The following is a 20,349-nucleotide window of genomic DNA, read 5'->3' as shown; positions in this document are numbered from 1 at the left end:
AAAATCTTTAAAAATTATACAAGAATTAGAGAGAGCAACAAATAAAGTGTTGTAAAAGGCAGGAAGGACCTCATGAGAATTTTGTCCCTTCTAGGGGGCCTTTTTTGACCTGAGTTGGATGCCTACCTCTCTTTTCTCTTAGTACCTGTGTTTACTCTAAGACTGAGAGTTCTCATCTCCACTGTGGTTGTCTGTTTATTTTGTTGTCTCTGCCACCAGACATATCTTGGGTGCCAGGTATCAGGTCTTATACAACTTTGTATTACCAGGGCCCAGTACAATGCTTGGAACACAGTAGGTACTCAATAAACATTTGCTGGATGAATTATACAAGCATTCATTTCATGGTCATATTAATACATATTTACTGAAAGAGAAATTTTGCTAATTTACTATTACGTTAAATTTTGAGAGGTGAATAGTAACAACTAGATTAGCATAAAATTATGATTTTGGCCATGATTATAAAGAGAATGTTTATAAGGCAACTGAACTTGTACATAATCTGGAGTGTCTACAACATGCTAGGCTGTTCTGAGTGCTTAACATTGTATTTAGTTATTTATTTCCCACAAAAACCTTATGGGGGGATATAGAATTATCTCTACTTCAAAAATTGTGAAAATTGAAAAACTAGGAAATGAACCCAAGTCGTTCTGCTCTAAAAATTCTGTGTTTAATTAGCAGATGCAAACTATTATATATAGAATGGATAAACAGCAAGGTCCTACTGTATAGCACAGGGAACTATATTCAATATCCTGTAATAAACCATAATGGAAAATAATATGAAAAAGAATACATATATATATGTGTAACTGAATCACTGTGCTGTACACCTGAAACTAACACAACATTGTAAATCAACTATACTTGTTTTAATATTTATAATATAAATATTTTATTATATTGCAATAAAATAAGTTTAAAAAAATTTTAAAATGGGCAAAATATTTTCTGTGTTTAACTAGTCTATTTTAACTCGCCATTGTTTATGAGATTTATTATTGTTGTTATTTCATGACCGCATAATAGCATCTTCTAATGAAAACTCATAAATCTTTTTCCTGTTGTTTTGTCTGTAAACCGGGAACTTCCTTTCCACCAAAGGCACAGACTCTCCAAGAGGACCCCTAAGTATCTTGGGAAATTGATGCTTTTATGCATGAGCAACCTCTACTCCATCTACAAAACCGATGAATAATTTGCAATCAATATTTCCATTACTCATCTTAAATAATCAGGGACTCATATTTGAGATCGTTTTCCCTAAAAAACGTCCAATTGCACCTCCCAGGTGACTTCTGTGCGCAGACTCCCCCGCCCCCGCCCCCGCAGCTTTCTCGCCCACGAAACTACACTTCCCAGCGGTCTGTTCGTTCATCTGCGCGAACTCTTCTTTTCCCGGAGCATCGGGTGGCATCCTGGCAAAGCTAAGGGCGCTTTGCAGGGCGCTGTGGCTGGGAGAAGTAAAGGGCGGACAGGCGAGGCCCTGCCGCGCTCGCGCGTCCCCTAAATGGCCCGGAGGCAGGACGAGCAGAGAGGGGGAGCGCCCTTGATGGCGGAAGGCAAGTCGGACGCGGAGGTTAAACTCATTCTGTACCACTGGACGCATTCTTTCAGCTCTCAAAAGGTAAAGGCCTCAGCCGGGCGGGCGGTGCGGATCGGGTTTCAGCACCGGGACAGCTCCCTCTGGGTGTTGCCCCGGTAAGCCGGCCCACTTAGAAACAGGCCTCCGACGCCCTAACCCCAGCGGGCGCTCCCTGAGGGGCGGGGGTGCGCCTTGTAGGGGAGCAGGGAGCATCAGTCTGAGGTGCAAAGGCACTACCAGTCGTGAAATGCAACAAAAAAGCATCGCTTTCGGTATTTGGGCAGGAGGCCTTGTCTCCGGGGCCGTGGAGAGCGAGGCAGAGGGAAGCGCCTTCCTGCAACCACATCGTCTAGGGTTCCTTCTTTTACTCTTGGTCGCATTCACTCTCTTCAACAGGCCTAGCCTATCTGTTTCAGGTCCTTATTATGGGGAGGACACATCGTAAGGTTTAGGACACCGAGAAAGTAGTAGTGATTCTGAATATAGCCAGAATCCTTTTCATTACTTAATTATCTTTCCTCACTTATAAGAGGAAGACGCTAGAATATATCTCACTTGTTAATTCCAGGAATAGGAATAGTTGAAAAGAATGTTGAAAATATTAATAACTCAGGGAAGCACAAAAGAGCTGCTTGGTGGTATCCAGGGATGTCATTTAATTAAAAGCCTCCACGCGTTGTGGTAACCAGTGTGAACTCTTCCAGGTGCGCTTGGTAATTGCTGAAAAGGCATTGAAGTGCGAGGAACATGATGTAAGTCTGCCCCTGAGTGAGCACAATGAGCCCTGGTTTATGCGTTTGAACTCAACTGGAGAAGTGCCCGTCCTTATCCACGGGGAAAACATTATTTGTGAGGCCACTCAGATCATTGATTATCTTGAACAGACTTTCCTGGATGGTAATGTTAAGGCTATTTGTGATTTACTTTCAACACAAATATATGTCTTCCTTCCTTCCCTCCCTTCCTTTCCCCCTTCCTTCCTTCCCTCCTTCCTATTTCCTCCCTTCCTCCCCTCTTTTTGGTTTCATGATGGTGGTTTAGTGCCAACAACCTTTTCCATTTCCATAAGCACACAAATATAAAATGGGTCAATAGCATATATTTTGTAAAAGCCATTGTAACTCCATTGAAAAGATTTCACGTAAACTACCAATTTTAATGCTGGAACTTTCCTTTTAAATTCACTTGCAAAAAAACCCTGCAGGTGTATGGTTTGTGGTGGTGATTTATTAGCCTTGAAGTCAAATTCATAATATTGATTTTAAATGAACAGTATGAAAGGAAAATCAGTTTCATTTAGTCTACTAAATGGTTCTACCTTAAAAACAATAAGAGGGAAAAAGAGGAATAAATCTTAGGCGAGGGAGATTAGAATGTTGGTATACTTGGAGATCTTTGCTCTTGTTACATCTGTATGGTTTGAATTTTTATATCTTTTGTGAGGAATTATAGGGCTCAAATTTGTACAGTGATTTTAAGTAATAATCATTTATTGATAGCCTGTTTTGTGTCAGACATTTTATAATTTCTGTTCTAGTCAGTCTTCAAAAAAAAGCAACCTGAGATAGGCATGGTAGACTAATTATTCCCCTTTTGTACATGAGGAAGGAGAAACAGAGTGGTTGCCTAAGGTAACAGCTATTTTATGGCAGATTAGGGCTGGAACGCAAGCCTTTCAAATCCAAACCTTCCTATTACATGGACCATCTCTCATAGTCATTGCCACTTACACATTGTCTTGCTTCTTCCTAATAACAAGCCTTTGAGGTAAACTGTAGCTTCAGTATTTGCCCAGGATTACACGGTTGATCACCGACAGAACTGAGAGCAGAACAGAGGGCTCTTAGCTAAGTACTCTTCTGAAAAAGAAGTTGCACGACAAGATCCAGCTACTCTTCATCTGCCACCAGTTATGTTGATGTTAATTGGGCAAGATAAAACCAGAATATAACCCCAAATTACTGGAAGCTGAGAAAGGAAATTATAAGGCCCCCAAAAGTCTGAGGTACTTAGAAGAAAGATAGGTATAGGACCTAAATGGGGGCTCGGGGGAGTTTACCCCAGGGAATTAGATTAGCAGTGGGCTTTCCTTATTCTTAACCCAAGTGTTTAGTTCCCTAAGATTTTGATTGGAGGTGGCCACTGATCTAAACTGCTTTTCCATCCATCATTACTTGCTATTCCTTATAAGTCTAAATGCTGGGGACTCCACAGAAAATGGGGGCTAATTGATTTAAGACAATTTTTCTCAATCTTGAGCTTTTTGGAAATGGACAAGTCTGTTGAATAATAATTTGTATTTCTTGGGAGAAGTGATTATAATAATGTGAATAAGACAAAATAATTGCATAAGAATTCTACTTTAAATCATCAAAAACTTTAAAAGGATATAGCAAATGAAAATCATGTTTAAATCTTTTGTTAGCATCCCTTGAACTACTATTACTACCATTCTCCTCCTCTTCGTGACATTATCTCTCTTGTAAGATATTCAGTAATATACAGTATTACTTTACAGTATAGTAATGTTAATGATTATTCGGCTTCATCAAATTTTTTTTAGGCTTTTTCTTTTTCTTTGACTATATAATAGCAAAACTGAAATGCATTCGGAGTCCTACTCAAGGTGAATACTGACCTTTTCTTACTACTATTTATTGAATCAGAGGAGAAGGTACTGTGGGCTAAACATTAAGAGGAAAATATGGAAACTAAGGACTTTAATTCTGGTTGTACCAATAGAATAAGTAGACAATCGAGAATTCTAGCTCTTAATCTGAAGCTATCGCAAACTGGTTGCATATCTGTGGTGACTTGACTTTTCAGTTTGTCCTCTTGGATTAGGTGATATTGTTTTATCAGTTGCAGAGATAAAGCAAGTCCAGTCAACTCTTATTTCACTCTTTCCCGTTTCCCAAGGAGAGTAGTCATTCAACTGGAAAGGGTAAAGGAAGATTAAGATTAAGGGAACTAAAACCCATGGTAGCTATGAAGACAGTAAGAAAACAGTTATATAAATGCAGGCGTCTAGTCTCCAGATGAAGTTGTGTCAAAGTGTTAAAATAAAAAACAAACATATAAGCATTATCACAGTGATCATTGAGATAATTTGTATTTATCATTAAGAACTCATGGAGATTAGGAAAAGGGCCAGACAAGAGAGAGACAAATGTTATCCCAATTGTTAACGAGAGGGGAGGCTGAATTCTAATCCTTGCTACTTAACACGTATTCCATGGACCAGCAGCACTGGTATCACCTTGGAGCTTGTTAGAAGTGCAGAATTCTAGACTCTACTGCAAGTCTCTTGGATCAGAATCTGCATTTTAACAAGATTCCCATGTGATTCATATATACATAAAAGTTTGAGAAGCACTACTACAAATTACTGTGCATTAAATAATTGCTTAAGCTTTAAGCAGTGCTATAAATTACTGTCTTTAAGTGTGGCAGAGTTCTAGAATGTGTTGTCAAAAAATTTTAAAGTATATATTTTTTGAGTATCTCGATGGAAAGGAAACAGCTTAAGTTTTACATTACTGGAGAATGTCTTTAACACTTTAAAAAGTGAATCTATTAGGTGCTGGGCATAGTTCTACATACAGTGTATCTTGATTTAAGCAGAGCATTTGAGGTTAAGTCATATGATACCCCTGTGGAATGAAGGAGCATATATGGCTAGATGAAAGTAATGCACATTTTCCGACGAATAAACCACCATAATGAAGAATATTCATTTATGAATTTCTTATACCATGTTGCTTGTTTAGCTATATTCTCTCATTTCACTTATCCTATGATAATTTTATCACAGTTTAATTATTTCAATTACTTGTAGACCACTGTAAGCACCGCGAGGTCAGAGACAGTGCCTGTTTCATTAACAACTGTATTCCCAGTGCCTGGTATGGTGACTGTTCTTTAATGGGAGCTAATAAATACTTTTGAATGATTAAAATGAATGAGTTATTGAAAACAGATGTCAGCCTGGACAGGGATCTCTACTGGTGTTCTTTTAGGCTTCTATTCTCTGACTGAGTCTAACAATTCCATAAATGATTTGAATAAAGACATCAAAGAAACACTATTATACTTGCAGATGTGTGAGCTGTGATAGTTAAAATGATGACTAGCTTATGAAATGCTTCTCATGGAACAATAAAATGGAACAATAACTAAGATAAAGTTTAACAAGGCTAAAAGTAGTATATGAATTTTGTTTTAAAAAATCAGCTGCATTAATGAAGGATGGGAGACCTGGCCTGCTAATAAGTTACCAACAAAAGCCAACAATGAAATAAAAGACTAGTGTGATTTCAAGTTGTTTCAAAAGTATAGATTCTGTCTAGAACGTGGCAAATTGTGACCTGCTATATTTGAACTGGTTGGAACATGCAGCATTTTGACCAATTATGGATGGAACTTTGAGGAAAGGTGACAAATTAGAATGATAATGAGTGAACGGATTTCATGAGGTGTATAGTTGCCCATGGTTATATAAGAGACTTTAATTAAGTGTATCCATTCATCTAAAGAACAGAGTGTAGTCAACTGGCATCTCCTTTGCTCTTATTTGCTATCCTTTATTAGTCTATCAACTGGGGATTGTACTAAAAATGATGGCTTGCTGACCTGTACACCCTTCTCAACCTTTCTGTATAATCAGTATTTACATATTTACATCCTTTTGGTATATCATAATCTCTTTTAGTGAACTGTAGCTTGGCCATCAAATAATAAAAAAAAGTGAGCATGTAATCTCCAGATTATCTGGAAAATTAAAAATGTAAATCGCTAGGAATCTGGCATCCCAATTAAATTCAGATTTTTAGAAGTAAAAAAAAAAAAGAGAGCATGAAATAACTACAAAATACTAGAATATATACTGTTTATTACTGCCAATCAGTGGTAACCTGGAATCAAGGATGTCATATGGTGAATATTGAATTTTGGTAATTTAATATATTTTATAACAGTTTTCTGAAGACTATGTCCCATGTCTTATGTCTAGATATATCATTTTAAGTGTTCTTAGGAAAAGAATTTGGTTTGGAAATAATCCAACTATTCTGGTATATATTAAAGTATCACATACTAAGTCTGATTAGGAAATATAAATTTATTTTATAAATATAGTTTTATCAATATATATTGAAAATCAACTCAGATTTTAAAGATAATATTCATTCTGAAATTACTCTTATATTAAAAATATAGTTATTTATGTAAAGAATTTTCAATTATTGTTAAGGTCATAGAATAAATAATTTTATATCTGTTACTAAAAGGGTCTCATATATAGTTGAATAACATTATACACTTTTTCACACATCTACTGAAATTGCAGGTTAGCACAAAGGATTGTAACTGAGTGCAGAGAAAATATGGTATATGGTAAGGAAAAGAAAATGAGTCTTTAAAACTCATGATTATGCCAATAAAAGTGGTTTAAAAAAGTAATTAAAAAAAAAACTTTCTCTGATTTGTTCAATTTTAGGGAACAGGACGGGGTGTTAAAATTACAGAAGTCCTGGTTCTATATTATGTGTATACAATAATTGGAACAAACTATCTGATCTAGGAATTTTTGCCCCCCAATTATGAATGTTCCTATAAAAGTTTTAAATATACTACCAATTAAAAAGTAGTTAAACATTTAAGGTATAAAATGTATTGACTATCTTGCTACAAATCTGGCTCTGTCTCAGAAAATTCTGGATGTGTGTAATGAACTTGTGTAATTTGACATCGTGTTTTTTCTCATCTGTGTTTAGATTTGATCTTCCTAGCTCTGAAGTTATGGCAGCCTTGAATTGTAGTCAGTTTGTAACCATATCTTTTGCTTCAGGTCATAATTTAATTGTTTACCATTATTATATTTTTAATAGCCTGGTGTATGACTAGTTGAAGGGTACAATTTTGTTCAGCTACATGCTGCATATTATCTTACGTACCAATGTCATCACTAAGTGATCAAAGTAAAATAAAAAATCGGCAAAGGGATAGAGATAGAAATGAAGTCTAATCTATTCTCATTGAAGGAAGACCTGACAACTATTCAAATAGACCTAGGGGGTATCTTTCTAGAAAATAGTCATAATAATGCCTCCTTTATCTGCCATCACTGGGGAGTGTAGGAAATCAAAGCAGCCAATTTAGGAAAATAATTAAAACGTATGCCTTTAAGCCCCTAGATTCTTTTTAGTTTTTGCTCTTGGGGAAACTGAATGTAATTTTTTTAATGGCTCAGGGCCATTGTTATTCTACCCAACAGTACAGGGACTTGAGAATATATGGAGCTGTTGGTCCCCATTAAATGGTTACAGAATGCTTTTATTGTTTCTTTCTGATTTAGAATTTTGTTCTTTTGTTTTCTCTCTTTGTTGTTTATCACATCTTTCTGCTTTATGTCTATCTGCCTGTTTCTAATTTGCTGCCTAAATTTAGGTGCAGTACAAGACCTACCTTTGTCCCTACTCACTTCTACAACGTCAGGTCTTATGCCAATGTACTTATTTATTCTTCCAGCTTAGTCACTGATCCTGGCTTCCACTACTGCAACCTTCCACCCCAATGAAGAGTTCCCAGAATTATTCTTATTGCCTGTTTCTCAAACCCTGTAACACTTCTATTGCTTTCTCACTCCTGATTGAGGTAGAATACCAAGAAAAGATTTTCTCTTTTTAGTATCGTAACAAAAATGCTTTATGGAAGGACTGGAAAATAAAATGAGAATGCGAGGGAAGATTTTCTGTATAATTCAAAGGAAATTCCCAGTTGTCTTTTGAAAAACTCTCTTTCCAGAGGCACTGGACACTTTCGTGTGCTGGTGGCACATTGGATGTGTGATACTGGACAGGGTGTCCTTGAAGAGAGAAAGTGAGCTTGGAAAAGAACATGGGTTCAGTGGGTATCTGATGCTCTGCCTGACAAAGTGTTTCAGGAGATAGTTATATAGTAATGGAGCACTGAGTAGAAGATTACTTTCGTGCATTCAAATCTTTGGATTCAGACTTGGCCAGATGGACCTTCGCCAGAAAGCAATTGGATGCTGTTTTTCCTGCTTTTATTCTCTTTCCCAGGAAGGAAGTCGTATGCTCTTCTGAAGACAAACCCCCGACCTGGCACAAGAAAGCAGCCAGAGCCAGTAGCTATAAATTTACCCACTTGAGCGGCATTTTAAAATGCCGTATCATTTATGGTTATTAACCTGTGGTTCTTGGACCCCCCAGAACAGTGGTTCTTAAACATTTTGGTTTCAAGGCCCCTTTGTCTTAAAAGTTAAGGAGGACATTTGAGAGCTTTTGTTTATGTGTTCTATCTATCAATATCTATCAAACTAGAAATTAAAATTGAGAATAGTTTAAAATACAAGAATATACAACCCCACATTCCATTAATGCCAGAGTGATGGAGTTATCACATGTTGTATAGGCTCTGGAAAATACCATCGTACACTCAAGAGAGAATAAGAGTGAAAAAGCAATTAACATCTTAGTATTACTATAAAAATAGCTTTGACTTGTAGACCCCCTGAGAGTGTCTTCAGGAAGCCCAGGGGTTTTTAGACCATACTTTGAGAACTTTTACCGCTAGTGGTCTGTGAATAGAATTCAGGACATTTGATATCTTAGAGGGGAAAAAATTACATCTTTATTTTTCACTAATTTCAAACAGAAATTTATCATTTCCTTTCATTTCCAATGTAGGCATAATCCAAAGCAATATCAGGAGTGCCTGTGACTTTGTTCGTATGTTCATGTGACTGTGATGTGTTCATGGCATATCAAGTTATTGCAGATATCTTAAAATATCACTTATGCCCATCACTACTTTGAAATTATGGTAGTTATTAGACCTGCTGCTAGCTTTTGTTAGTGTATTAATAAAAAGACACCCATATTAGTATTTTATAATTTAAAATTACTTTGATAGTTTATTTTAATATAATCAATTTCCTTTGCAATCCTATGTCTTGTATTTTATGCATTTAAGAACATTATTTTGAGAAGAGGTCAGTGGCACACAAAAGGTTGAGAACTCTTTAGAATTTCAAGGACCTTAGAAGGCCTCCAGTCTGTTATCCTCATGGGAATGTTTACCATGCATTGGTTGGGATCCTGGTGATATTCTGAGATCCTGAAAAGTCAGCAAGGAAGTGTGCTCTAGTTGGGCAAGTTCACAGTTGACGACCAGAATGTAGCTGACCCTTCATTCTTGGTCATTCTAATGCAGACTTCAGAATTGGACTCCCAGCAGGGAATTAGACATTTGCCCACTGGTTTGAGGAGTAATCCATATTCTTTTTTCTTAGAGAGTCAGAAATAGCCTGTTGGCTTAAAATCTTACACTACTTGGTCTGGCATTATGAGATCTTGCCTGAAATCTTACTCTCCAACCAACTCTGAATTGTCAATGCTTATGAAAGAGCGTGTGATGCTCAAAAGGATTCCAAATTAAATAAATAACTCAAACTAAATGAGTAAGCGAATAAGCAAAAAATAAATGAGTAGAGTTGAGGTCATTCTTTTCACCTGTTAGATTAATAAGCTTGTTGGCGTTTTTTTCTTAGGGGAAGTCTGAGAGTCAGAAGTGGGAATAGATTCTGTAGGGACTTAGCCCTGACCTTTGGATCACATGGTTCATTTTTATTCTTCTTGAATAGTGTCTGAGAAGTAAACCCTTTGAAGATGTTACAATGATATAATAAAACAGAGCATTTCATTAGGAGTTAATGACTTTGGTTCTTGGTCTGCCTCTAATTAGCTGTGGGATCTTGGGAGAATGTCTCAGCCTATATATCTCAGTGTCCTCATTAATTGCTACAGAGCTTCTGCAGCTCAAATATTCTATAATAACTAGCAATTTGGGAATATATTAACTCATTAATTGAAATTTATTCAACACCTACTATGAGCCAAACATTATATTGGGCACTGGGATTCAACAAAGAACAATACATCGTCCCTGCCTTTAAGGAGTCTATAGTTTAGAGTTTAACCAGCAAATGAAGATTTATGTAGAGCCCACTTCCCAGAGATAAAATATTAGAAATTGCTGGTGAATTCCACGAAGATTATCAATTCCCATTCGCATAGCATCAATGGGATCACTCTTGGTATTAACTGGAAACTGGGAAGGTGTGGTCCCTGATCATCTTTCCATAATGAGCCTTCATTCACTTAACCAACATTTACCAAGGGCCTAAAATGTATAAGACACTATGCTAGACTCCAGATCATACATTCCTTGCCCTGAAGGGGTTTATGGGGCAAAAAGATACAAACTAATTAAGGTGATAAGGGCTATAATGGAGTATGTACAGAGTATTTTGCATGTACAGAGGAAGGCACACTTGACTTAGTCAGATGTTGGTAGTTGTGGAAGGTTGGGAAAATTTCCTCAGAGGAGTTGGCATAAAAAACTAGACCTTGAGAGTAGTGATTTGCAAGGTGGAGAAGTGTGATCGTGGTTTGGGAATCTGGTCTGGTACCTCAGTCCAATTCAAATTTTGAATGTCTGGGCTGGAGAGATATCATCCTTTAAATCCCTTCATATAATACTGAAAATGTTAATGTAGAGGGGCTGGAGTTTTTTGTTTCTTGCTTTTGGATGTAACATCTTGTTTGTAACTTTTCCTTCAATGTTTGTGTATGTGTTTGTGTGTGTATTTTAGAAAAAACACCCAGGTTAATGCCTGATAAAGGAAGCATGTATTACCCACGGGTACAACATTATCGAGAACTGCTTGACTCCTTGCCCATGGATGCCTATACACACGGCTGCATTTTACATCCTGAGCTAACTGTGGACTCCATGATCCCAGCTTATGCAACAACAAGGATTCGCAGTATGTAAAGATCTTAAAGACCTGGAATTCTGTCTCAAGTTTCTTTTAATTCATTTTTGAGACCTAGCACACCTCAGGAAGACTTGGGGGCAGGGTTGTTGAGTCTGCTTCATGGACGTGCATGTTATATATCGATCCACGCACCAGTCAGATGAATCTGTGCTTCAGCTGTTCAGCTGGACATTTATTGTCTACAGGACCTGATTTTCCAGCTCTTGGCCTTGAGGGCCAAGCTTAAATAAAACTCAGAAGAGTGGCCTGTGGAAAAGTAGAGAACGTAACATGTTCTCATGGACAAATGGACTAGGAAATAAGGAAAGCTGGGATCTGCTGGGAGTTATGGGCGACTGAGTTCACATTTCTGGTCCTTAATTTTTGTTTCATTATGTGAAGAGCTGGGCTACAGGCTGTGTAGCCATTACTCTTCCTCTGAGTTTAGTGATCGGAGATTCACTGAGGTTGAGCTGTGACCTCCAGCTCTCTCCTTCCTTCTGCCCTGAGGATAGGGAAGGGTCAGTGCGTGGGATACAAAGATACAAACAACTAATTAAGGTGAGGAGGTGTGCTCCATGGCCCAGGGGATTGAAAAGGGAAGGGGCTGTGATCAGACTGGGGGTTTTGACCAGGAACACTCACACCCAGAGCTTCAATTCCAGAAAGCGCGTTCTTTCTGTTGCATCATACCTCGCCTTTACAGTTCTCTTACTGACACTACTTTACTTTCTTTTCGACCCCCTCCTCCTTACTCCTCTCCTCTTGCCTTACCTGCCCTGCTCTCCCTCCTTCCATTTTTCTCCTCCCTCTTCCAGCTCCTCACCTTCCTCTTGTTCCTCCGCCTTCTCCTCAGAAATACTCATTATATGATTTGAAACAAGTATTCTGACTATATTTCCCTAGAGTAAATATTTCTCTAAATAAGGCTTTTCCCTTCCCTTTCCATAGAAATTTATTACAGAAAACTTGGAAGGTATTGAAAGGTAGAACTAACCTGTTCAAGCGCTTATGTGCTGGGCTTTGCGTTCAATGCTTTTCCACGGTGCCTCCCGTTTCATTCTCAGCCTGTGTGGCAGATACTCTGAGAGCTCCATTTTATTTTATTATTTATTTACCCAGATTCTATTTTTATTTCCTGGGAATTGTTAATGGGCTTTGCCAGGACAAGGTTCTACCTGTCTTTCACTTTAGCAGCTCCCACCTACTGAGATAAGCGGCAGGGTCCTTTGATGCAGAGGAACAATGTAGAGGTAGAATCGCCCTTTTAAGAGGATAATGAAAGGATCAAGACGGGTGTTTAGTTTTCTTCTTTTCCTGATTCATTCTTCTTAGTAATATAATAGCTGAAAGGTCACCCTTATAGTTCAGGAAAGTCAGAATGTTACAAGTGAGAGAGGATCTTACGAAAAAGAGTAGAGAGTCACTAGGAAGAAAAGAACAACTGGTTGCTCCAGTGTGTGTGTGTTTGTGTGTGTGTGTGTGTGTGTGTGTGTGTGTGTGTGTGAGAGAGAGAGAGAGAGAGAGAGAGAGAGAGAGAGAGAGAGAGAGAGAGAGAGACAACGTGTGTACATAGGGGGTCTCATGCATTAAACTTTTTTTCTTTTAACGGAGTGCAGTATTTATTTATGTAGACTTTGTAGTTTTTTTTTTTTTTAACAGCTTTATTGGAGTATAATTGCTTTACAATGGTGTGTTAGTTTCCGCTATATAACAAAGTGAATCAGCTATACGTATACATATATCCCCATATCTCCTCCTTCTTGTTTCTCCCTCCCACCCTTCCTATCCTACCCCTCTAGGTGGTCACAAAGCACCAGATAGCTCCATTTTAAAAGTGAGGAAACTGAGGCACACAGACAGGGAGTCTGAGGCAGAGGAAGGGCATGACCCCCAGGGCTTATGCTCTTACCATTGAGTGTCCCTGCTTTTCTTTGTTTCTTTTATGGAAGGGAGGAAATAATTTTCTGTTTCAAAAATGATTTTGTTATCAGGCCAAATTGGTAACACAGAGTCTGAACTGAAAAAACTTGCCGAAGAAAACCCAGATTTACAAGAGGCGTACATTGCAAAACAGAAGCGACTTCAGGTAAGTAAACCGGGCTGTCCTCAACTGACATCCGCTGTTTGTATTAAATGTTCTACTTTTTGTACAGCATCACTAGTTCTTAGAACATATTCTATGAAATATCGCAAGTCACCAGAACACATGTTACCTTCGGCTTATGCTCTGCTTTTAGAAAGAATTTTTCTTTATTAGATTTGATATTCAGACCTAACGACAATTGCTTAAAAAGCAGTCATCGCTCATGCTGGTTGCCAAGGAAACTTATAAAATGTAAAAGCAAGTTAATAAAATATTGTAGGAATCTGTCATTTCAGGTATTTTTCCACTTTGAGGCAGCTAGACCTCTGTCTATGACTTTTTTATGCCAATAAAGCTACCGGCGAGTTTTTTTTGTTTTTTTTTTTAATATATATACCCCACATACCTTTCAGTTTTTTTCCTTTGTACCTTTTGATCCCCTTCACCCATTTCTCCAACCCCTCACCCCACTGCCTCTGGCAACCACCAGTCTGTTCTCTGCATCTATGAGCTTGGTTATTTGTTTGTTTTTAGAGTCCACCAATAAGAGAGATCATATGGGATTTGTCTTTCTCTCCTTGACTTATTTCACTTAGCGTAATGCCCTCAAGGTCCATCCACATTGTTGCAAATGGCAAAATTTCAGTCTTTTAATAGCTGAAAAATATTCCATTCTATATACACCAATCACAATTTTTTAATCCCTTCATCTATTGATGAACACTTAGGTTGTTTCCATGTTTTGGCTATTGTAAATAATATTGCAATGAACATAGGAGTGCAGATATCTTTCGAGTTAGTGTTTTTGTTTTTCTTTGGCTAAATACCCAGAAGTAGAATTGCTGGATTATATGTTAGTTCTATTTTTAATTTTTTGAGGAACCTCCATACTATTTTCCATGGTGGCTGCACCAATTTACATTCCCACCAACAGAACACAAGTGTTCCCCATTCTCCACATCCTTGTCAACACTTGTGATTTCTTGACTTTTTGATAATAGCCATTCTAACAGGGGTGAGCTGATATCTAATTGTGGTCTTGATTTGTTTTCCCTGATGATTTACAATGTTGAGCATCTTTTCATGTACCTATTGGCCATTGTATGTCTTCTTTGGAAAAATGTCTATCCAGATCTTCTGCCCATTTTTAAATTGGATTGTTTGTTTGTTTGCTATTGAGTTATATGAGCTCTTTATAGATTTTGAATATTAGCCCAGATATATGATTTTTAAGTATTTGCTCCCACTTAGTAGGTTGCCTTTTCGTTTTGTCGATGGGTTCCTTTACTGTGCAGAAAGAAGCTTTTTAGTTTAATGTAGTCACGCTTGTTTATTTTTGCTTTTGTTGCTTTTGCTTCTGGTGTCAGATTAAAAAAAATCATTGCCAAGACCAAGTCAGTGAGCTTACCGCCTGTGTTTTCTTCTAGGAGTTTTATGGTTTCGGGTCTTACTTTCAAGTCTTGAATCCGTTTTGAGTTAATCCATTTGGATGTGTCTGCCTCCTGAGGAGCAGGTCTTTGCTTCATCGGTTAGAGTCAGCCTTTCTCTTTCTGCTGATTCTTTCCTCCAACAAACTGTGTAAAGCTTCTCCCATGTTGAAAATCTAGCAAACGTCAGCACTCCCAATCCTGCCTCTACTTCCCAGCCTCCTTTATCCTACATGAGCTAAAAAAGTGAGCTTCTCCAGAGAAACGCCTGCACACACAGCACTCCTTACTCTCTACCTGCTCTATTTTTTTTTTTTTTTTTTTTTGCGGTACGCGGGCTCACGGGCCCAGCCGCTCCGTGGCATGTGGGATCTTCCCGGACCGGGGCACAAACCCGTGTCCCCTGCATCAGCAGGCGGACTCTCAACCACTGCGCCACCAGGGAAGCCCTCTACCTGCTCTTTAACTCACTGCATTCAGATTCCTCTCGCATCTCTGAGCCCTCAGTTATTCATTTGTTGAAAGCTGCCAACGTTCTGTTCTGGAGTTGGGCACGAGAGGAGTCTCTTTGTGCCTCTCATATTCTTTGCCCTCTCTGATCATTTGGTTCCACAGGAGTTGCCAGTGAACAGTGGGTCTGACCCCTGGGATATTTTCACAGCCAGGGCATTTTCTGTCAGGTTTGCTTTTGCTTTAACAAAGTTATTCTATTTCTTCTCATTGTCGAGAATAAACAGGCTTCAACTCTGTAAGAGTTTGTATCTGCTCTGCTCTACGCTGATTACTTTTACAGGCATAAATAACCTATAAGTTATTTTTGTTGATTAGTCAAAGCTCCTTGACCACGACAATGTCAAATATTTGAAGAAAATTCTTGATGAATTGGAGAAAGTCTTGGATCAGGTTGAAACTGAGTTGCAAAGAAGAAATGAAGAAACCCCAGGTAGGTTCTCATTTGTGTCCTTTTTCTCTTTTTCTGGACATCAGGAGTATTTACGGGAACATTCTTAGGTTTCACCAAAAACATTCTGTAATCTGTTTTTAATTGTTAGTACTCATGGGCAGTTTAAATTATGATAGCCACAATACTAGGTATCAAATTCAGCAAAACCCAGGTGTTTAATTGTAACTCTGCATCTATGTGAAATATGACTGGTGAAGAATTTTTCTGCACAATTTAAGTTATGCTTCGTAGATTCCTACCTGGCCAGTTTCACAAATTTTAATTAAAGTAGTTAGTTTGGTTGAATAACCTGAGTACCTGCTTGAACGCTCCCTCTAGTTTTTTCCTTAGGCAGGGAGAAAAACTGCAAATTGAAGTAAAGTATAACATGGGAGCCAGCCTGTGCATATGTGCAGGCTGGCTGGTGAGCATCCACAGGCTGCACCTGTGAACCTGGCTTCACGATGAAGCCCAGGTGCAGACATATGGACCATTTGCACTATTCTGATTGACAACAGAGTTAAAGACGATTTTACCTGAAACTTGCTTCACAATAGAGACTCTCTAAATAAGTAACTAAAAGTGGCAACTACTGAGTGACATATGGATTTTCCTTAAGTACACCTGTCATTTTCTTAACCCAGAAGGAAATATCTGTTAACTCCTTTGGCTTGGAGGCTCTCCACTCCTCAAAATGATAGACAGGCTTTGAGCTCAAGTGGCTCTAGCGGCACCTAGGGACCCAGGTGCCTGACAGATGGCAAACAAGTCTCCCTTAGCTTGGGATACATTTGCATGGACTTTTTTTTTTTTTAAAGCATAGAATTACTTGCTGAGTATTGTCAAGAAAATGTACCATGGCCTTCATCTTTTGCTACCCTCACCCTTGCCGTCAAGACTAAGACCAAAGATGCCAACCAAAGTCTATTTGTACAGTGCTTGCCCCTCATCCTCCATGTCCCTTTCTCTAATTAGAAGAGGGCCGCCAGCCATGGCTCTGCGGGGAATCCTTCACCTTGGCTGACGTCTCGCTTGCTGTTACACTGCATCGACTGAAGTTCCTGGGGTTTGCAAGGAGAAACTGGGGAAATGGAAAGCGACCGAACTTGGAAACCTATTACGAGCGTGTCTTGAAGAGAAAAACATTTAACAAGGTTTTAGGACATGTCAACAATATATTAATCTCTGCGGTGTTGCCAACTGCATTCCGGGTGGCCAAGAAAAGGGCCCCAAAAGTTCTTGGCACCATCCTTGTGGTTGGTTTTCTTGCAGGAATGGGATATTTTGCTTTTATGCTTTTCAGAAAGAGACTTGGCAGCATGATATTAGTGCTCAGACCCAGACCAAATTATTTCTAGGCTTGTGGGGATCTGGTGGCGGCAACTCATCTAGCCATTCAACTAGACCCTTCACCACTCTTCCAGGCCCAGTGAAGAATGACCCTGGGCAGCTAGTAAAAAGCATAATTTACTTTACTCTTTGGCTCATTTATGCAGGGAGAGGAGGCAATGAAGATGGTTTTGTGGGCTAGTAACTTTGAGAGGACTTATTTGCAAACCTGAACTAATTCCTCCTTAAAACATGTGCAAAGTCAAGATATGTGAATGCTGACAGGTAGAGAATAGACCTTTCCCTCAAAATGTCAGTTCAAGTTCTGGGTTATTTTGGGGGAGAAGTTTATTATTATGAGCAGACAGTAATAATAACCTATGATTGCCCGTAGCTCTTCATCTGAGACTATCTGGGTGTGTTGAGTGTTGAATAGTTAGCAGTATTTTCTCCTGGAATTCAGAAATCATCTTTGTTACTCAACACAGGAGTTCAGATAGCAGCAGGGCACAGCAGTGCTTCCTACTCTCACTGTTAGCTTTAGGCAGAAATAAGGGCGGCAAAGGGACAAAGAAGGGGGAAAAGGGAGAATGAAGTCTATATAATGATGACAATAGAATGCAACTTCCAGGTGCCTCCGATGCCACTCATGGCTGCCTGTCCCCTTAGTAAACATTATATTCGACTACTTGTGGCTACAGCCCATGCATCCTCCTGTAACTGAGGACCTTGGAAAAAGAGGACTGGGGGGTTACTGCGGAGAGTTGGCTGGAGAAAACCCTGGGCTTTACACTTATAGCACCTAATCTGACCTTAGTGTTAATTTTAAATGCACATAAATCACAGTCACTAATTTATTAAAATTAACTGATTACCTACTTGGGCATGAGATGCCTACTGGAACATGTGTGACTAGCATTTACATGAAACTCTGAAATTTCCTCATGGTTCCCCAATTCGAAGGTGCCTGTGAGATATCACTCCTGTGGACTGTTGTGAACAGTCACTGGGAGTCTTTGTCTCTCCAGCCCTTTTGTGCCCACAGGTGGCATTTAGGTGAATGTCCCAGGTAACTGCTAGCATGGCATGTGGCTGGGGAGTGGGTATTTTGTTGATCTGGGAGTGTTAAATAGGCTCATTCTGCATTTAGGGAGGCTGGTGTGTTAATGCAAAAACTGTTGTCTAAACCTTGCATCTATTTATTGTCATCAACAAAGCCTTAAAAGGTTACAGGGAAGGAGAAAATCTAGTCTTGATCCTTGGCAATTGATTTAGAGGAGATGAAATAAGTCGATAGATAGTGATTCCACCTATATTCCTTCATGTATGTCTGGGCACTGTAGGGGGTGCCTCAGTCCATCTGGAAGGGAAAAACCCTGTGTGTCCCATGAACAATAATGGAACTGCAAGATACAGTTTGTGCTCAGGAAGAATCTTTCCTGGCGACAGGAAGGTGGAGTTTCTCTGGAGTTGGCCAGAAAGGTGTGGGGAGCAGTGTTAGGTGTGACGGGAAGCATGTATGGGGAATGGTGAGCTAAGGTTCCAGCGAACAGCAGAAGCTTGCTTGGACTGCCTCAGATGGGCTGTGCAGATGGCCAAAGAATGTACCTACCAACTTTTTCATTAACAGGAAACAGTCATACCTACTAAACAATGACTTTTTGATGGTAAAATGATTCTATAATTCATGAATCAGTTGTGTTAGAAAATATTGTTGAACTGGATACTCTGTTTCCAAAAAATTAATAACATCTCCAGTGTAAACTCAATCCAGTAATAATGAACAGAGTGGCAGCTTTTATAGTGTCTTGAATTTGAACCTCAGTGCATTGTTGTATAGACTGTCTGAATTTGTTTCTGGGACATTCCAAACCATGTATTCATAAAAGAGCCACAAAACTGATTATTCAGTAGGTCAGAGTGTTTCAGAGTTCTTTATGTCATCCTTTTATGAGCAAGAACTCAGACATGAAGAAATTGAAATTGGATTTTTACAAAAATCTACAAAGGAGGATATTTACCTATATAAGGGTTGTTGATTAAGAATAAAGATTCGAAGTCCAGTGCTGGCTTTTCATTAAATTTGTATTATTACTAATCAAGAGAAAATCTACTAAAAGTATTTATGATTTTCAGACACAGTTTCATTGGAAATAGGCTTGTGTCGCTATTAAAGGTGATGCATTTGTGGCAATTTCACTTGTTTCATGGATACCCTTGAGTTTATACTTTTAAGATATTTGTTTAGGGGTAAAATGACCACTAGGTGTCGCTGTTCATCCAGCAGTCTGAGATTGGGCTTTCTTTAGGTTCAGCAAGTCTTCTGAAATGTTACAAGTGAAGATAAACATTAATGACCTTAGTTTCTGAAATGAGGGCATCTTCATCAGATCATTCATCTGTAAAAGAGCTTGAGGCATATGTAGTATTGACGTCTAATGCTTGGAAGGGATAACTGTACCACACAATGTCAAGCTAAAGTGCTGAACATATACTATTAGCAAAATAGGCACATTTATGTATTTTCTCTTTCATGATCATTGGTGGACTGGCCAGTGTGCTCCTCAATTTCCAAAATTTGTATAAATTAGAAAAATGCCTGAGGTACTAAATTTATGTTGGCTATTTATGTCTTAACACAAATACTATTTTATTGTTATTGCTGTTACATGCCTTTTGGGTCTAATTTCCGTAACTGCAGATAGCTGTAAATTGCTTGCTCGATTTTTAGTAATTATTGATATTGACACCAGAGTTGTAGACTTTTTGGTGTTGTTGAATGTAATAGATCAAGATACTATTCTGCCTGTAAGATCAATGGAATTAATTGGAAAATAAATATGTGTCCTGAAAGTACTAATTTTGTAATCTTTTTTGATAAATCAGATTATGTTTTCCATTTAATGTCAAAGCATAATGTCTTAATTAAGGTAAAATAAGCAGAAGTTAGGTGTTCAAAATATTTAGCTATAGGATGTCATATTTTCCTTGTAACTTATAAAAGTTACTGACTCTCGATTTATTTAAATACACATAATTTTATGGTTAAAATGAATGGTGGCTTAAAGAATACCATGTCGATCCTGATCATTAACGGGGTTCTTTTGCAGCCAGCCACTTAACAGGGTATAT

The 20,349-nt window shown here is 38.4% G+C and overlaps 1 protein-coding gene across 5 annotated transcripts in view; it reads left to right on the top strand.

Annotated features, from left to right (window-relative positions):
- Window positions 1–1,440: 1,440 nt before the first annotated feature.
- Window positions 1,441–20,349, top strand: part of GDAP1 (ganglioside induced differentiation associated protein 1) — a 135,051-nt gene continuing 116,142 nt past the window's right edge. The window contains exons 1-6 of one of the 5 annotated variants that reach the window (XM_029222831.1): window positions 1,443–1,633; window positions 2,296–2,488; window positions 11,268–11,441; window positions 13,427–13,521; window positions 15,774–15,888; window positions 16,864–20,052. In XM_029222831.1, the coding sequence (XP_029078664.1) occupies window positions 1,517–1,633; window positions 2,296–2,488; window positions 11,268–11,441; window positions 13,427–13,521; window positions 15,774–15,888; window positions 16,864–17,246 (1,077 nt within the window). In that variant the 5' untranslated portion in view covers window positions 1,443–1,516 and the 3' untranslated portion in view covers window positions 17,247–20,052. Of the gene's footprint in view, window positions 1,634–2,295; window positions 2,489–11,267; window positions 11,442–13,426; window positions 13,522–15,773; window positions 15,889–16,863; window positions 20,053–20,349 lie in introns of those variants that run through there. The other 4 variants (XM_029222833.1, XM_029222835.1, XM_029222834.1 and 1 more) reach the window with 4 other exon arrangements.

Source organism: Monodon monoceros, unplaced genomic scaffold, assembly GCF_005190385.1.
Source record: "Monodon monoceros isolate NGI ecotype Baffin Bay Population unplaced genomic scaffold, NGI_Narwhal_1 Super_Scaffold_14, whole genome shotgun sequence".
Classification (NCBI taxonomy): Eukaryota; Metazoa; Chordata; class Mammalia; order Artiodactyla; family Monodontidae; genus Monodon; species Monodon monoceros.
Note: the sequence above shows the minus strand (reverse complement) of the source record. Positions and strands in the feature narration are given on the sequence as shown.